Source organism: Mya arenaria, chromosome 8, assembly GCF_026914265.1.
Source record: "Mya arenaria isolate MELC-2E11 chromosome 8, ASM2691426v1".
NCBI lineage: Eukaryota > Metazoa > Mollusca > Bivalvia > Myida > Myidae > Mya > Mya arenaria.
The window spans coordinates 47,060,472-47,077,071 of NC_069129.1; the positions used below are offsets into that span (position 1 = coordinate 47,060,472).

A 16,600-nucleotide genomic window follows, 5' to 3' on the forward strand; every position below is an offset into this window, starting at 1 on the left:
TTCGTATAAAGATTTAAGTTATTCCGTGCCTGTCTAGTTCAATTACTTTAACCATTATATATTTTACAACGATTGTGATGGAAGCTATGATAGCTTATACTAAGTCACTCTCGTTGGCACGATGTTGCGCGAGACTGTGTGTTAAGTTCAATTGTGGATGCTAATGTGAATGGTCCTGAGGTAAAGGTGACCGCCTCTCATCCGAAGGGACGTGGATCATTCAGAACACCTCGGCCATTTGGAGTTGAAAAAAAAGATGGGATATGGCCGAGGTGCTCCAAAGGAACGAGGATTTGAGCCCCACCAGGCGAACATTCTTTTGGACCGTTAAAGCTGCACTCTTACTTTTGTTTTTTTGTCTCAGAATCAGCTGATTTGGCATCAATGCATTCAATTCAGTCATTTATGATATGGACAGATCTCAATTATATGAAAAAGTGCCGAAAACCTCATTTTTCTTAAAACGTCAGTAACGCTTTTAGCCAAAAAACATCAATTTTCGAACGTTAATACGAAAAACTGCGATCTGATCTGTCAGCAATTTAAGATCACTGGTTTCATGACATTTACGCATAAATTGGTTCATTCCAAGACAACAACAAAATGGTCAAAACGGTAAATCTGTGAGAGTGCAGCTTTAAAGGGAAACCAATATTATATGGGACCATGCATAAAACATAAAATTTTGAACTTAAATATGAAAATCTGAGATCTGATTTTGTCAGCAGTCTGATATCACTGTTTCAATGCAATTCGCTTAAATTGGCTCGTTCCAAGACAAAAAAAATAACTAAAAAAAAAAAAAACCGTTAAAACGTTCAATCTGTGAGAGCGAAGCTTTAAAGGCGCACAGTATGGGTTGATGCTTTTTTCATTTTATTTTAATGCATTATCGTGTTTAATGCATTTGACTTGCACGATTAAACAGGTATATTAAGGTATAAATTAAGGTACAGACGATGTTTGGGCGCCTTTTCAACTTGGAAATATATGGACACGTAGCTATTAATAAAAAAAGAAACATTTATGAGGGTTAATATTTTTTCTCTGCACCTAAACCATTTGTTTTTATTTTGTCATTAAAGTTGATTAATTTAATCCGAAAAATGCATTAACATTAAAAACTTTTTTGAATAAACCTTTACTGTGCGCCTTTAAAGTATTTGCTGTCTGATTTCTATTGTGTAAAATAGATAAAAGTACATCATACATAAAGCTATTACATTTGGTATAATATAAAACCCTTTATTTACACATTATCGGAAGTCATTGACATATTTTGCTAATCTTACAGGCCTCGAAAACATGACTGTAATATTAGTTTTGGTAAAAACTTATATTTCTGCACACAAAACCATTCCAATGATACCAAAACAAAACGGGGTCACCACGCATATAATACTTTTATATATGTATGTGTCGGATAACTTGGTTTAACTAGAGTTTCTTACAGATATTAATACATTAATCATGTAAATTGAAGCTGGTAAATAACGAATAATATGTATATAGTGAATTTAAAGCTGAACTCTCACAAATTGACATTTTTAAAAAACAATTGTCTCAGAACTATTTTGGCACCAGTGCCTTCAATTCAGTCACATAAGATAACCCACAATAGAACAGATCTGAATTGATAGGTAAATTGCCGCAAATTTCATTTTTCTAAAAGCGTTAGATACGCTTTTAGCCATAAAACATCAATTTGCAAACGTAAATATGAAAACTGCGATCTGCATTTTTGTGGTAAGATTAAATCCCTGGTTTCCAGACATTTACCTAAAAAGTGGCTCATTCCAAGACAAAACATAAAAGGAAATGTCAAAATAATCAATCTGTGAGAGCGCAGCTTTAAATACTATAAGGAAAAAACGCTTTAAGAAAAACGATTTTTTTGACAGTTTTACAAACAATTGAGGTATGTTCTATTGTGGATTCACGTTTATGACTGAATAAAAAGGCATTGATGCCAAAATCAGCTGATTCTGAGACAAAATTTAAAAGAACTGTCAAAAATGTCAATCTGTGAGAGTGCAGCTTACACAACCGTATAAATCATGCAGTGTTAAGAAGTAGGTCACTCTTCTGTACACGTACAAAAAACATAGCTACTTAAAGCTGCACTCTCACAGATATACCGTTTTTACATAAAAAAAATTGTCTTGGAAAGAGCAAAAGTTTGCATAAATATCTGTAAACCAATGAAAAACGATTGCTGACAAAAGATCAGATCGCAGATTTTCATATAGCCGTTTGAAAATGGATGTTTTATGGCTTAAACCGTTACTAACGGTTTGAGAGAATTATTTTTTTTAACTTAAATATACAAATCTGCGATCTATTTTTGTCATCAGTCTTATATAACTTGTTTCCATGCATATTCGCAAAAATTGGCTCGTTTCAAGACAAACTAAAATTTAAAAAAGTTGTCAAAAAAAAACCCGTTAATTTGTAAGAGTGCAACTTGAGCTAGTTCATAATACATGTTTGTGCGAGTCATGGACCAGAAACGTCCTAATGACTAAGCTCAAGGGGAGGAATGCAGAACGCTCAAACATAAGAAAATAGAAACAGTCGTGCGCTGCAGCCCCAGTAACAAAGCACGCGGTGGACCCTGGGACAAGTGGTATACAGTGGTGTCAAGAGGCGGCTTCCGACAGCCATTTCTCGCCCACGGCCCGACGAAACCACATAATAGGCTTCCGGTTGTGACGAAACTGGTGTTCAAGTGTTTTTTCTCGTTTTTCAAATACAAGGGACTATTGTTATGGGGTTTGTAATTGGTCTGACACATCTACGTACTTGAAATAGTTATTTAAAAGTTTTCATTTACTTGTTATTTTTTTCGTTCTGAAATAATAGCGCCCTCTAATCAACCATTTTATCTTACGATCGAACTTTCGATTCCTTTATTCTTGGCTGGCTGTAGCTTAAACTGTTTTGAAATAAATAGTTCATCTAAAAATGTTGTATTAAGTTTATTTGAATTTACAAGTAAATTCTGTTTTTCGATTTCTGTCGTTACCGCTGTATTCTCATGAATGTCCCAATTTTGAGATTGTATCGTAAGCTCGTGGAAAAAATATCTCCATCGTCTTCAGACTTATCGGAATAAGCAGCGGCAAAAGTTCAAAGGGAATATACCGTAAATTACCAAGGTTAGGCAGAACTAGAAAAATAAGTCGATGGACACAATATTTTGATTTTATTTTCAACTGTATATGTCCTGCAAAGTTTTCATCAAAACTTACAAGGACAGTCAATCAAATAAATTAAAACTTAATATTATTTACAGCATGGATACATATGAATAACATAAATGATTATTTCTATATTTAAATAAATAAATAAATAAAGTTCATCATAATTGTATTCGATATTGGCTTAAACAGCAAGATTTTACTCTTTTATAACCCCAAGTCAATCAAATAAATTAAAACTTAATATAATTTACAGCATGGATATAAATTGATATCATAAATGATTATTTTTTATATTTCAATAAATAGAAATTCGTCTTAATTGTCTTTGATATTGGCTAAAACAGTAAGATTTTACTCTTTAAAAAAAAGTCAATCAAATAAATTAAGACGAATTATTTACAACACGGATACATAATGATAATACGAGTGATTTTACTATCATAATGATTTAATAAATAGAAGCGCTTCTTAAATGTCCTCGATACTGACTAGAACAGCAAGATTTAACTCTTTTCAAAAACCCTCTGGTCAAAAATGCATATAAAATAGGGTTTCCAAGAAAACAAACAACATTGAGGCGCAACACAATTTCGAACACTATATGATAGTCCGCGTAAAGCATTTCACATGTAGATCTGTTCACAAGCAAAAATAATTGTAAACAAAACCCAGGAAAGTAAAAGAGAAACAACATAACGGCTATTAATATCATCGAAACAATTCTACATGACGATCTTTGAGTTTTTGACCAAGAGGCGATGGATGGTGTTTTTGAGACACGCCTACCATTGGTGGCGTTGTTTTCGTATTTTACTTTTATACAGCTTTGAGGTGGCGGTGGCACAGATCCTAAGTCTGTTGAATGGAGTTCAGTATTCGCGCTTCCGGTTAATTGATGGTGGACAGTTTGTCCCCGTACAGTTCCATAGGGTACATCGACGAATTCAACCCGGGAGGCACGTACTGTCCTGTTTTCCGGTTCCGGGGGCGATGAGCGGCGCTCAGGGGTAGGGGAGCTTTCCTCATCACTTTCGCTGTACACACTGGACACCTCGTGGCTCGACGTTGCAGACACCAGCTGTGACGACATTCGTATGATTTTCTTCTGAGAAAGGACACGGGCAAGTTTAGAGTATATGATCGTTAGCGCGACCATGCAGCAGAGAAGACACGCTAAAATAATAACAATAAACACAACCAAAAATAAATGACCGTTTAAGTTAATATTCAAACTTCCGACATTGGGGTCGCTTCTTTCCATGGTGTTAATGTCCGATTTCCTTGCTGTACTTTTGAAACACAAATGGTCGACACTTGCATAGTTAGAGTGATCACGATGACTCAGGTCGTGTCTGAGTTCTGAAGAATGGACCGCGATGTAGGGAAGGGTTACAATGGCCGCCGCCGCCAAGAAAACGGACGCAAGGCCGCAGCTGTACTTCCGGGAGAGACTGGTTTGTGGATGACGCACGCGCAAGTATCGGTCAAGAGCAACGCACACGACGAGGCCTCCTGACGTCACCGTGCCAGTGAACGTAACGTACTCCTGAATAACGCACAAAACGTCCATTTGTTCAGTAGGTAAAACACGCAGCAGTTTCACGACTTCGATTGACAGAGCCCCACAATTGACCATGTCACAAACAGCCAGACATGTTGTGAGGAGGTCTGTTGACTTCTTCAACGTCTTGGAAAACACGACAACGACAAGGGTGTTCAGAAATAGTCCGCACAGAATGATTCCAACGTAAATCATAATTTTCAAACATTCAGAAACAGGAAGGCTGTGCAACACTTCACCTTCACTTAGCAATGTAACGTGTTCTTCAGAACTTTTCATTTGGGTAACGGTGACTTCCATGAATCAGTAATGTTTAAGATACTAACGCCGTCTAAAAAAGTGTTTTATTTTTCCCCTCCGTTGAACACTTGTCTCAATATGACGTTCACTCGAGTCAAGAAACGTCTAGATCCAGTAGCTGGTTACGTTATATGTAAAATATTTCACAAAGACCGACAGTTTTTTCAATACTTATACTTCATCAAATCTCTCTCTAATGTTTATAGTAATTAAAAACAACGATCTTATATATACAAGATGTTTGGGATTTTTTCCGTTGAAGGGGGCGAAAGAGATTGTAAAGATTGTTCAAATTCCACTGTCTTATATAATTTTAGATCATGATTACAATGGAGTTCCCACGTACTATTAATAAATGTATTAAAATAGCATTTTGTTACTCATATGATGTTCTCATGCGCTTCAGAAGGATGCGCCATAATTAAATATCAAGTGTTTTGAAGAGGTTTCTGTGACCACGCGCATATTAAACATTTATTGACACGAAGACACTGTTGTTTCACTCATGAAAGTAGGAAATTAATATCATTACGTCATCTTTTCAGGGTGTCCATACAAAGCTATAATTGTAATGGTTATTTTTCTACAATTTCTGAAACTTGAAAGTAGGAACTTTATATAATAATGCGTTGTTGTTTGTTTGTTTTTCAAAAATGTGTCTATATATCACATGTGTGTTTCTTTCAACTCATTGGTTTTACGCTAAGCGACGTGATTTGTATGGCCTTGACATATTTTTTCTGTGATGGTTTATTTATTTACTGATGAAGGCGTAACGCCAAAAATTTTAGTTAAAAAACAATCAAATAAAACATCACCTAATTGTGTGGTTCTGAAACTATTTTTTCATATATATTTTTACTAACTATTTTTATTGATTGATTGATTGATTGATTGATTTATCTATTAATTTATTTCAAATTCTTTAACTAAATTTATTATTATCAATTATTTTTTTATTTATTTATCTATTTATTTATCAATTTATTTATTTAGTTATTTTTCTACCTATATATTTATTTATTTAGTTATTTATTGAAAAATTATCATAAATAAAATAACAATAATAATAATAATAATAATAATAATTATAATAATAATATTATTATTATTATTATTATTATTATTATTATCATTATTATTATATTATCATAACTACTATAATTACAACTATTATTATTATTATTATTAGTAGTAGTAGTAGTAGTAGTAGTGGTAGTGGTAGTGGTAGTGGTAGTGGTAGTAGTAGTAGTAGTAGTAGTAGTAGTAGTTTGCTTGTATCATTATATATATTTATTTATTTTTGCAACGGGTTTCGCATGCCGCTTCTTCTAAAAACAGGATACAACCGATGACCTTAACCTTACAGCTTAAGCTTTAAAGGGACCAGACACCAGATTGTCCAAAAATCAGCAAATACAGTATTTCCTCAAAACATGTCTAGAATCTTCAATGCAAGCTAGTAGGAGGTTGCTGTCTCATCTGAGTTTACCATTTTAAAAATAGCGCATAATGGTTTTCCAGTTTAAATCGTATATGTTTAGACATCCTTAGTCAATTTAGAATTGGGAAATTGCGCAAAAACTACGAAAGATGTATGCGTCATAAGCGATGTGATACATCAGTAAGTAAGATTCAATGCATTGTACACAACGATGTCAATTTTATGTTAGTTTTTGACAATTTTATTTTTTCTTGCAATTGTTTCGTGTCAAGTCCCTTACTAAGCATGATGTGATTTATTTCAACCACTTAAAATTATGCAAATGGTATGCATTGTCCTTGTTAAGAACATAGCAACACTTTACAGAACATCGTGCACTTGAGGTCGGGATATATAAAGATGACCATGAAACTCTTCACGGATGTTGCGCATGCAACAAAGAATCGATTTACTTCGGATTTACGCAGTTATTTTAAGTCAATTAATGTGTCATTTATGTGAAATAATTGACAATCACACCATCGGTTTTCGACATGAATAGATTTTGTTGTTGTTTTTCTTGTCGTTGCCATGGAGCTCAGCTAGCCACAACAATGCGCGTTAAGGGATTTTTTTCAACGTTCGGCCATTGATTATGTTCCCTTATCGTAGACGTCGCCAACACAAAAATCACCAAAGACTCTGAAGCGGCTGTTTATATGGACTCGAAGCTCTGCTAACTAATCATCATCCCAGGATTCTTTGGCTATTGCGTACAGAGCCCCCCCCCCCTTTAAAAAAAACTTATTCAATGTCATATACCGGTCGTGTACCAGAAGTCTTTGATACCTTCACTTAGTGACCTCCTTTTTAACCAGACAGAAACTTAGATTTCACAGATACACCAAGTATCTTCAGTGTGCGTATACCACGTGATTAGCTACGTCACATATGCTTTTCTTCACCATTTTAAATAAAACAAAGTGCAGTCTATGTCGCTTAAAGAGCCCCGCCTTCGTGTTTTTACCGGAGTTTGAGTAGGTGTTTAGTTTCCTCAAACACTTCGACAAACCTTTTTCCAAACTAATATTTTGACAGTGCTCCATCAGGCGGCGGATTAGTGAAAAGTTTTGTCGAAGTGTTTTCAGAAAATAAACTCTCACTCAAACTCTGGTAAAAGACCGAAGGCGGGGCTCTATTAGCGGCGTAGACTGCGTAATGTTTCATTTAAAATAGTAAAGAAATAGTAAAGAAATCATTGTTTCAAGTCTTCGTTCAAAGCAAAATATTGCCTTACGACGCAGCACTTATGACGCAATATTACCACACTAGTGTTAAATATCAATCGATTTCTAAAAATATCGTCTCGAAGAGTATGAGAAAGCTTGTCTGCACGCTTACCTTGTGCCGCAGTTTCATACTCGCGATGGTCAAACGACTTTTGAGCTTTTACATAGACCTACAACCAGGCCAAGTTTCATCATAAAAGATTGAATGGAAACTTTGGATTATTGTGGTGTTGTTTGTTACTTGACCTAGTGACCTGCTTCTTGACAGGACATAAGTTACATCCATTCTTGACCTTTTCATAATGGATTCATTATGGCCAAGAATTTTGAAAAAAACGGTCGAAACTCGCTGTATCGAACTCTGTTATCTCGTTGCTCCGGCTATACCGAACTTGTTTCATTTTTTTCAGTTTAATTATTAACTTGATATACTTCGCTTTTATCGAATGATCGTTATCACAAATATTTTTAGAGGCCCAACGACTTCAACATAGCGAGTTTTGACTGTAACTAAACTTTAAATTATTACTTGCATGTTATCAAACACAATGCTGAAGTCAGACCACATTCCAGTGCTGTGCTGAATTTTTTTATAAGCATTTGATACATTTTCTAACGTTATACCATTGACCTCCTTTTGTGCAATTGGGTGAAAGGATACACTACTTGAACTTGCTGTACCTTTCTTAACAAGAGTTTGAGCGAACGCCAACTCTCATCAGTTGTTTTTCAGTTGAAAAGGGGCCATAACTCAAACATAATTCGAAACAGGGTTATAGATATCGCTGTACCGTGTGTGTTGTCTCTGGCAACATGTGTTCTAAAATTGATTTGAATATCTTGAATGGTTTCTGAGTAATGACCATGGTTACAGGTTTGCACACCGACGACAACGCCAATAAAGACACACACACCAATAACGACGTCAATGCCAATAATGACGTCAATGCCTATAACGACGTAGACACCAATAGAAACGTCATCACCAATAACTAACTCAACGTCAATAATGACGTTAACGCCAATAACGACGCCAACACCAATAACGACGTCAATGCCAATGACGACGCCAACACAATAATGACACCAACAAAATAACGACGCTAACGCCAATAACGACGTCAATGCCAATAACGACGTCAACACCAATAACGACGCCAACATCAATAATAACGTCAATGCCAATAATGACGCCAACAAAATACCGACGCCAACGCCAATAACGACGACACGGATAACACAAACAAGAGCTGTCAAAAGAGACAGCGCTCTCGACTATTCCGCCGCTTTTCAGTGAAAGGATTGAAATTTTTTGTCGAAATATGCATGGATCACTGTAAAATTAAATTAGAATGATGCCATTATTTGAATTTAATGCAAACTAGAGTTATCTAACTTGGTTAATTAAGTAGGCTGGATGGTTGAGTACCATTGTATTAAGTCGCAATTCAATACATCAAGTAGTTGCTGAGATATTAACCTATGTGTGCTTACATGCAAAACCTTAACCAGAATTTCTAAGTAAAATAATAAAAGCCCATTATTTGCATTATATTCAAATTAGTGTTATCTTACTTAATGAATTTAGTAGGTGAGATAGTTGGGAATATATATCTAAAGTTTCAATGCAATACATGATGTATTTGCTGAGATATTGACTTAAAGCTGCACTCTCAAAGATATACAATTTTTTATTTTTGTCTTGGAAAGAGCAAACTTTTGTGTAAATATCTTCAAACCAATGATATAAGATTGCAGACAAAAAATTAGATCATAGTTTTTCATATTTCTGTTCAAAAATTATTGTTTTATGGCTAAAAAAATAAAAAATTGTGATCTAATTTTTTTGTCAGTCTTATATAACTGGTTTCCATGGATTTTCGCAAAAGTGGGCTTGTTCCTAGACAAAAAATAAAGAAGTTGTCAAAACGTTCAATCTGTGAGAGCTAGTGCAGCTTTAAAGGAGCTTACATTCTAAATCTTAACCAATGTGTGACGTCGACGCCGAAGCAGACGCCAGGGTGAGTAGTATAGCTTTCCATATTCTTCGAATAGTCAAGCTAAAAATGGACAATTCTTCCAAAACAGACCAACCAAATATTCAAAAGAAAATCCAAAGGTTATAATGTATTTTAATACTTTTAAAAGATCTTCCCTTGTCAATCACAGTTTAACTCCATCATTCAATAAATATAATAAATAAGTTAAAATTACAATTAAAAAGCTTCCAAACACTAGTTTGTTAAAATATATTTTCATAGTTAAAATACAAATTACATTTTAGAAATATATCTGAATAGTGCCGCTTCTGTTTTACCATCATTTCATTTAATAGTACAATTATCTTAAATCATGCATATTGCTATGACCAGAAAATAAATAAGAAACACACACACACACACACAACATATTTTGTACATAAAGTCTGGGATATGTTCAGTCTGCGCACACCGTAAAAATCTTTTGAAAAGAGCTTTAAAATGGATATGAAATCAAAAAACAAAACAAAAACGCCATATACATTTTTTTACAGAAACATCTTTTGCACCATTTGCAAAACAACACAAAAACTGATGAGTATACATCTAGTATGAGCATTACCCACTAAGGAAACACTTGAAATAAGTCCAATCAAATAACAATCACAATTCAATTAAATAGGAAATAAAAGATGTACAACTACATGTACCTTGAAACCACACTTTTTAAAGCTTGAAAGCTGCACTCTCACAGATTGAACGTTTTGACAACTTTTTTGCTTTTTGTCAATTGTCAAAGAGCCATTTTTTGCGAAAATCCATGGAAACCAGTAATATAAGACTGCTGACAAAAATTTAGATCACAGATTTTTATATTTAAGTTTAACAATTGATGTTTTATACATTTTTCTTAAACTGTTAGTAACGGTTTAAGCCATAAAACAATAATTTTCAAACAGAAATATGCAAATCCGTGATTGGATCCTTTGTCAGCAACCTTATATCATTGGATTGCAGGTATTTACGCATAAATATGCTCTTTCCAAGACAAAAAACAATAAAGTTGTAAACATGATAAATCTTTGAGAGTGCAGCTTTAATGCTATTTAATAATAACAAATGTCTATTTTGAAACATATACTTCCAGTTTCTATGCTCAGTGAAAAGAGACTGACCTAACCCTAACACATGACCAAGTTTGCTTTAAAGTAAATACTTGACAACAGTTATAACTTGACTTTGTATTGAATATGGAATTGATTTTTTTTCTTAAAGCTACACTCTCACCAGTGGTTAGTTTTGACACTTTAAAAAATATTTGTCTCAAAATCTGCTGATTTGGGCTTTAATGCCTTCAATTTAGTCATATTAGATAATTTTCAATAGGTCAGATCTCAAATGTTTGGTAAACTGCTGAAGATTTCATTTTTCTTAAAGCGTTAGTAAAGCTTTTAGCCATATAACATGAATTTTCGAACATAAATATGATTAAGTAGCGACCTGATATTTTGTCAGCAGTCTTATATCACTGATTTCTAGATATTTCACGCAAAAATTGGCTCCTGAAAGGACAAAAAATAAAAAAAGCTAAAAACGATCAATCTGTAAGAGTGCAGCTTTAAAAAGTATACTTATTTGTCAACCTAATATTACTTCAGTTAAACACTATCCTTTTTGGTCAAATTAAAATGCCCTTTAATCCCATGGTACCATGTCCCTCTTCTGCAATACCCAGTCCTTTTTAAAACTTGCATAAAGCCTAGCATAATGGCACTAATTTTAAAAGTTACACTTAAAGCTGCACTCTCACAGATTGCACGTTTTGACAACTTTTTTATTTTTTGCCTTGGAACGGGCCAATTTTTGCGAAAATCCATAGAAACCAGTTATATAAGTCTGCTGACAATTTTAAAACTTAGATCGCAGATTTTTATATTTAAGTTCATAATTGATGTTTTATGCATTTTTCTTTAACCGTTAGTAAGGGTTTAAGCCATAAAACATTAATTTTCAAATGGTATTATAAAAATCTGCGATCTGATCTTTTTTCAGCATTCTTATATCATAGGTTTGCATATTATATGCAAAAATTTGCTCTAACCAAGACAAAAAATAAAAAAAGTTATAAAAATGGTAAATCTGTGAGAGTGCAACTTTAACAAATAATTCAGTAAGTCACTCATGTTTGAGTCACTGTGTCAATATTCACCAGGGAACATCAAGCCCACAAGAGTGATTAATAGGATGTTGTAATAACCAGGGGTGGTCCAGTTTTTGACTTTAGAGGGGGCAAAACTTAAGGACGTCAGCTGTTCACTTGTACCCTTCCCTCAGAACCTTCAGACTATTTTGGCTTGAAGTGGTGGCAAGGGGGTTTGAGGGTACCCTGCCAAGAAAAAATTAATGATTTCTTGTTTGAAATGGTGCATTTTAGGCATATTTTATTACTTTTTTCTCCAATATTACAAAAAAACAGGGAACTTGGACGATTTAAGGGCGGTGCCCACCATGTATAATAAAAATAATACCTTTCTTATAATCGGCATGAATGCGTAGACAGTCTTCAATGTATATTAGCTATCGGGAATTGCTAAACAGCCCTATCAATAAAACTATTGACAACTTAATGGAAAGATGGTGGTTGTTATTGAAAGTAGGCTTTCTAAATGATAAAATTCAGAATCTGCCAAGCAAACTCATTGGTGGAGGCATGAGTGTAAACACTAAGTGGTATTACATAAGGTTTTAGCTAGGGGGTTATGCACCAGTTGATTGTAACCATGACCCCCCCCCCCCCCCCCCGGTCTGGGGAATAGGGGTGAACTATGATTTATGCTCCAGCCAAGCCCGGGTAAAATTCCCTGCGGGGATGAACTGCTGGTAAAATCCCTGCCAAATGCCTCAGCACCCCAGGAACCCTAGGTAAGAACTGTTCCCAGCTATATCTGGCGCGAAGACAAAACCACCGCATTCACCCGGCATTGCAGTGCCACCTGGAAGGTTATCCCCGGTATATGGGGGGGGGGGGTTACAATTAACTGGTGCATTATTGGAGGGTGTTGCAACCTGTTCTTTTTTGGAAGATCATGGAGACCAGAATGTGCAACCTCCTGCCTCCAAAGATTTAAATGCTCTTGATAGTCAAATATTACTTTTGTTTTGATTAAAAGTTGAAATGTGATTTTGAATTCATTGAAACCGACTTTAATTATTTAGTAGTTGAAACCTAACATTACATAAATAAGAACTACCATATTTCTAACATTTTCTATGAAAATCATAATGCTTAAATCATTCATAGCCCAATACTATGTGCCCTAGCTTTTGTCCCTTAGCACCCAGCCCCTTTTCTTAGGCATCCTGTCCTTTTTTAAAACCTGGCTTTAAAAACCCTATATAACAGTACATGTAAATAAAACTTAAGAACATTTGTACATGTAAGTTAAATAGTAGAGATCACAGATATGTTAATGTGCTATTAATAAATAAATAATTTAAACAAATATTGAGAAGTCAAAAAGATAAAATACATGTTTATACAATCATTTTCTTAAAATAATTATTTCTCACTACAGTCTTTAAGCATAATGCTGTATTGATAGGGTAAATAAATTACCGACATACAATCTAATTTTTTTGGCACAATATAAACTCTTCTACACAATTCAAAGCTGCACTCTCACAGATTTACCGTTTTTACAACTTTTTTATTTTTTGTCTTGGAAAGAGCAAATTTTTGCATGAAAAACTGCAAACCAATGATAAAAGATTGCTGACAAAAGATCATAGCACAGATTTTCATATTTCCATTCGAAAATTAATTTTTTATGGCTTAAACCGTTACTAACGGTTAAAAAAATGCATAAAACATCAATTTTTGAACTTAAATATGAAAAATCTGCAATCTAATTTTTAGCCAGCAGTCTTATATCACTGGTTTCCATGGATTTTCGCAAAAATTGGCTCGTTCCAAGACAAAAACTAAAAAAGTTGTCAAACGTTCAATCTGTGAGAGTGCAGCTTTAAGAGGGTACTTTTATCAAGTGTAAATAAGTGAATATTGTTATGCTCAAATTAAAAATCAAATTCTAGCATCAAAAAACTAAGAAAGGCATAAATATGAGGAGGATATCACACAAGTCATTCAAAATGGATTTTTTTAAATGGATGGAAATGTGCCTTGGTTATGCTGATTTTTTTATCAATTTTAGTAAACAGGTTTAATCATTTTCATATTATATGTGAAATCATATGTACATTTTATTTGAGTTTTACTTTTATGATGCAAAAGATTGACTCTAAATTGGAGCACGCAAATATTCTTTAATATTACACTCAATGAGAATACACTCTTAAATTGTTCCTGTTCACATCATAAGTACTATTTCATTAATTTACAGTGGTAAATACATAAAATTCTCTATATAGCACCCTCATTTTTACGTAACAAATTATCACACTATTAAATGAATGTTTACAAGATATAATGTTGTGATTTCATGCTGGTAACATCACATATGATTTCATAATAGTAATTATATTCTTTCAAACATATTCAAGACATACCTTAAAAAATATTTTGTATGTTGTAGCTTTGTAGAGTTGACTTGCATTTTTGATAATATAACAGCAACCATATTACATGTACTTGGATTTTTTCTCTGATTTGATTTATCACAAGATTGCAACACTATTTTAATAGGCACATTTTCTCTGAGGCTTGCCATGACAGACAAAATACCACAGCTAAATAAACTGCTCTTTCATAATTTAATTCGTTTATTGACGGATCTAGTATCATCTACAGATTCTAATCTGTCTGTAGATCTAGATAGTCTTTCAGCAGTCGAGGCAGGGGTAAGAGATTGATCCCTTTTGGAATACTGCCAATTGTTTTACAGTTTGCTTGCAGTTTTTGTCTTACGACACACCTACATAACTGCTTCAAAGAGGATGTTTTCTTAAAGAACTTGAGATCTATCTTATCAGCTAGTTTTGGCAGAAGATTGTACTTTGGTCCCATTGGTACTGGCTTTCTGGGTTCATTTACTTTGTCATCTGAATCATAACCTGAAGAAGTGATAATGTGTGTACAAGACGTCAAGTCAATTCCTGGAACTGCACGCCTGATGTATGTCAAACATGTCCATACTTTCGCTTCTTCTGCTGCTAACTGAGCACAAATATTGTCACTAAAAGCTGTGTTTTTAAACAAGAACAGCCCATTCAGATCATCAATAACATTCTCTGTGGGATTCCGTATGTGGTCTTCATAACTTGAACTGTTTGCTTCAAGACTATGAAATGGATCAGCTCCATATCTGAGCAATATCAGCACAAAGGCAGGATCACGTTTGTGTATGGCAGCAGAAAGAGGGAGAATACCTGAATTATGTCCAATTTCTTTATTGATGAGATCTGTATTCTTAATACTAGCAGCAAACTGACTATCACTGATAACAGTGGTGTTGATATTGCATACATGGTTCAGGTAGTATTCAAATGTTATGTGAATATTGGCGGCATCTTTTTTAGGGTAGAGGATTTCATTCCCTGAGTGTGAACGCCTGATTAGATTTGCATCCAGCAAGGGACTGAACAACGCACTTGTGTCTCCGCCACAATGGAACAATTCTAGGAAAAGTTCACCAACTGGATAAAGTCGACTTTCTCCAATTTTTTGGTTATAACAAAGACGTATAGCTTTTTGCAAAGCAATGTGCAAACTTGATGAACAATCATGACATGGTTTCAAATGACATTGTTTAAGAATTTTATTTTGTTGTAGCGCTTCCTCTGTTTTTTGTCGGTGAATACTTAAAAGGTGGTAGATTTTTGATATGATGGCAGGTCTGTCCAGTATTTGTGTGCTGATGTTATGTTTACTGTTCTGTTTGTGTCTTTCCACTGGTGTGAACATGGCTCCATATTTGTACACAGTAATGTGGGCAACAGGGCCATCATATTCCTCAAACAATGTCCTTCTTCGTCTTGACATCACAGACACTCTCTTCTCAACGACAGGTATATCTTTTTTAACAGCAAACACTGTGAATATCACCGTTCTGCACCTAAGACGCCCGCATCCTGTTTATCTAGCGTCTACCTTTGTCACAATCTTCGAGGTTGAAAGGACGCGAGTTCAATGAACCTTGTTTTGTCTATCTCGTCTTCTTTAAACACACTAATATTTCTAAACATTGAAAAACAGTTCCAAGTTTAAAAAGCAATGGTCAATTGCTATTTTGCTCATTGCAAAATCAGGTTTCTTTGCATGTTTTCACTCACTCGTCATAAGTCACAAACGACAACAAACAACTGTCAAAATTAACAATAGCAAAATCACTTGCCCTATTGTACGAAAATGTAAATAATCAAAACGGTAATTTCTCCTACGGTTAAACTATAATTCGGTAAGTCCCAACAAGACAACCAATTATATGTTTATATGTATACCCCTCCAGCCAGGACCTGAACTCATTTATATCATTCCAAATGTTGAATCTCAGCACTGGATCGCAAGCGCGCGAATGCTACCCTACACAGAGGACATAAGAACAAGAAGAGGAGAGAGGGCACCTCGCATCATGGTAAGAAGCGACTGACCCAAGAGCCGTGAACAGTTCGGTCAGTACCGCCAACTCATAGGAGCGAGGAAGAGACCACCTTCAAGAATTTCTCAAAGTCTAGCGACTCCAAGTCCCGGAGTTGGTGAACATACTGACACCAAGATGCTTTAAAAAGGCAGTGGCGTAGCTGCATATAGGCCTTGTAGGCATGGGCCTACAACATTTTTGAAAAATGGCAAAATTTCAATAACCCAGAAATGCAATAGAAACTAATAG

The 16,600-nt window shown here is 34.7% G+C and overlaps 1 protein-coding gene across 1 annotated transcript; it reads right to left on the reverse strand.

Annotated features, from left to right (window-relative positions):
* Positions 1-9,902: 9,902 nt before the first annotated feature.
* On the reverse strand, positions 9,903-16,081 carry LOC128245062 (uncharacterized). The gene has a single exon (XM_052963267.1). It carries the CDS (start codon positions 15,751-15,753, stop codon positions 14,566-14,568), a length of 1,188 nt encoding a protein of 395 aa, XP_052819227.1. The 5' UTR covers positions 15,754-16,081; the 3' UTR covers positions 9,903-14,565.
* Positions 16,082-16,600: the final 519 nt, after the last annotated feature.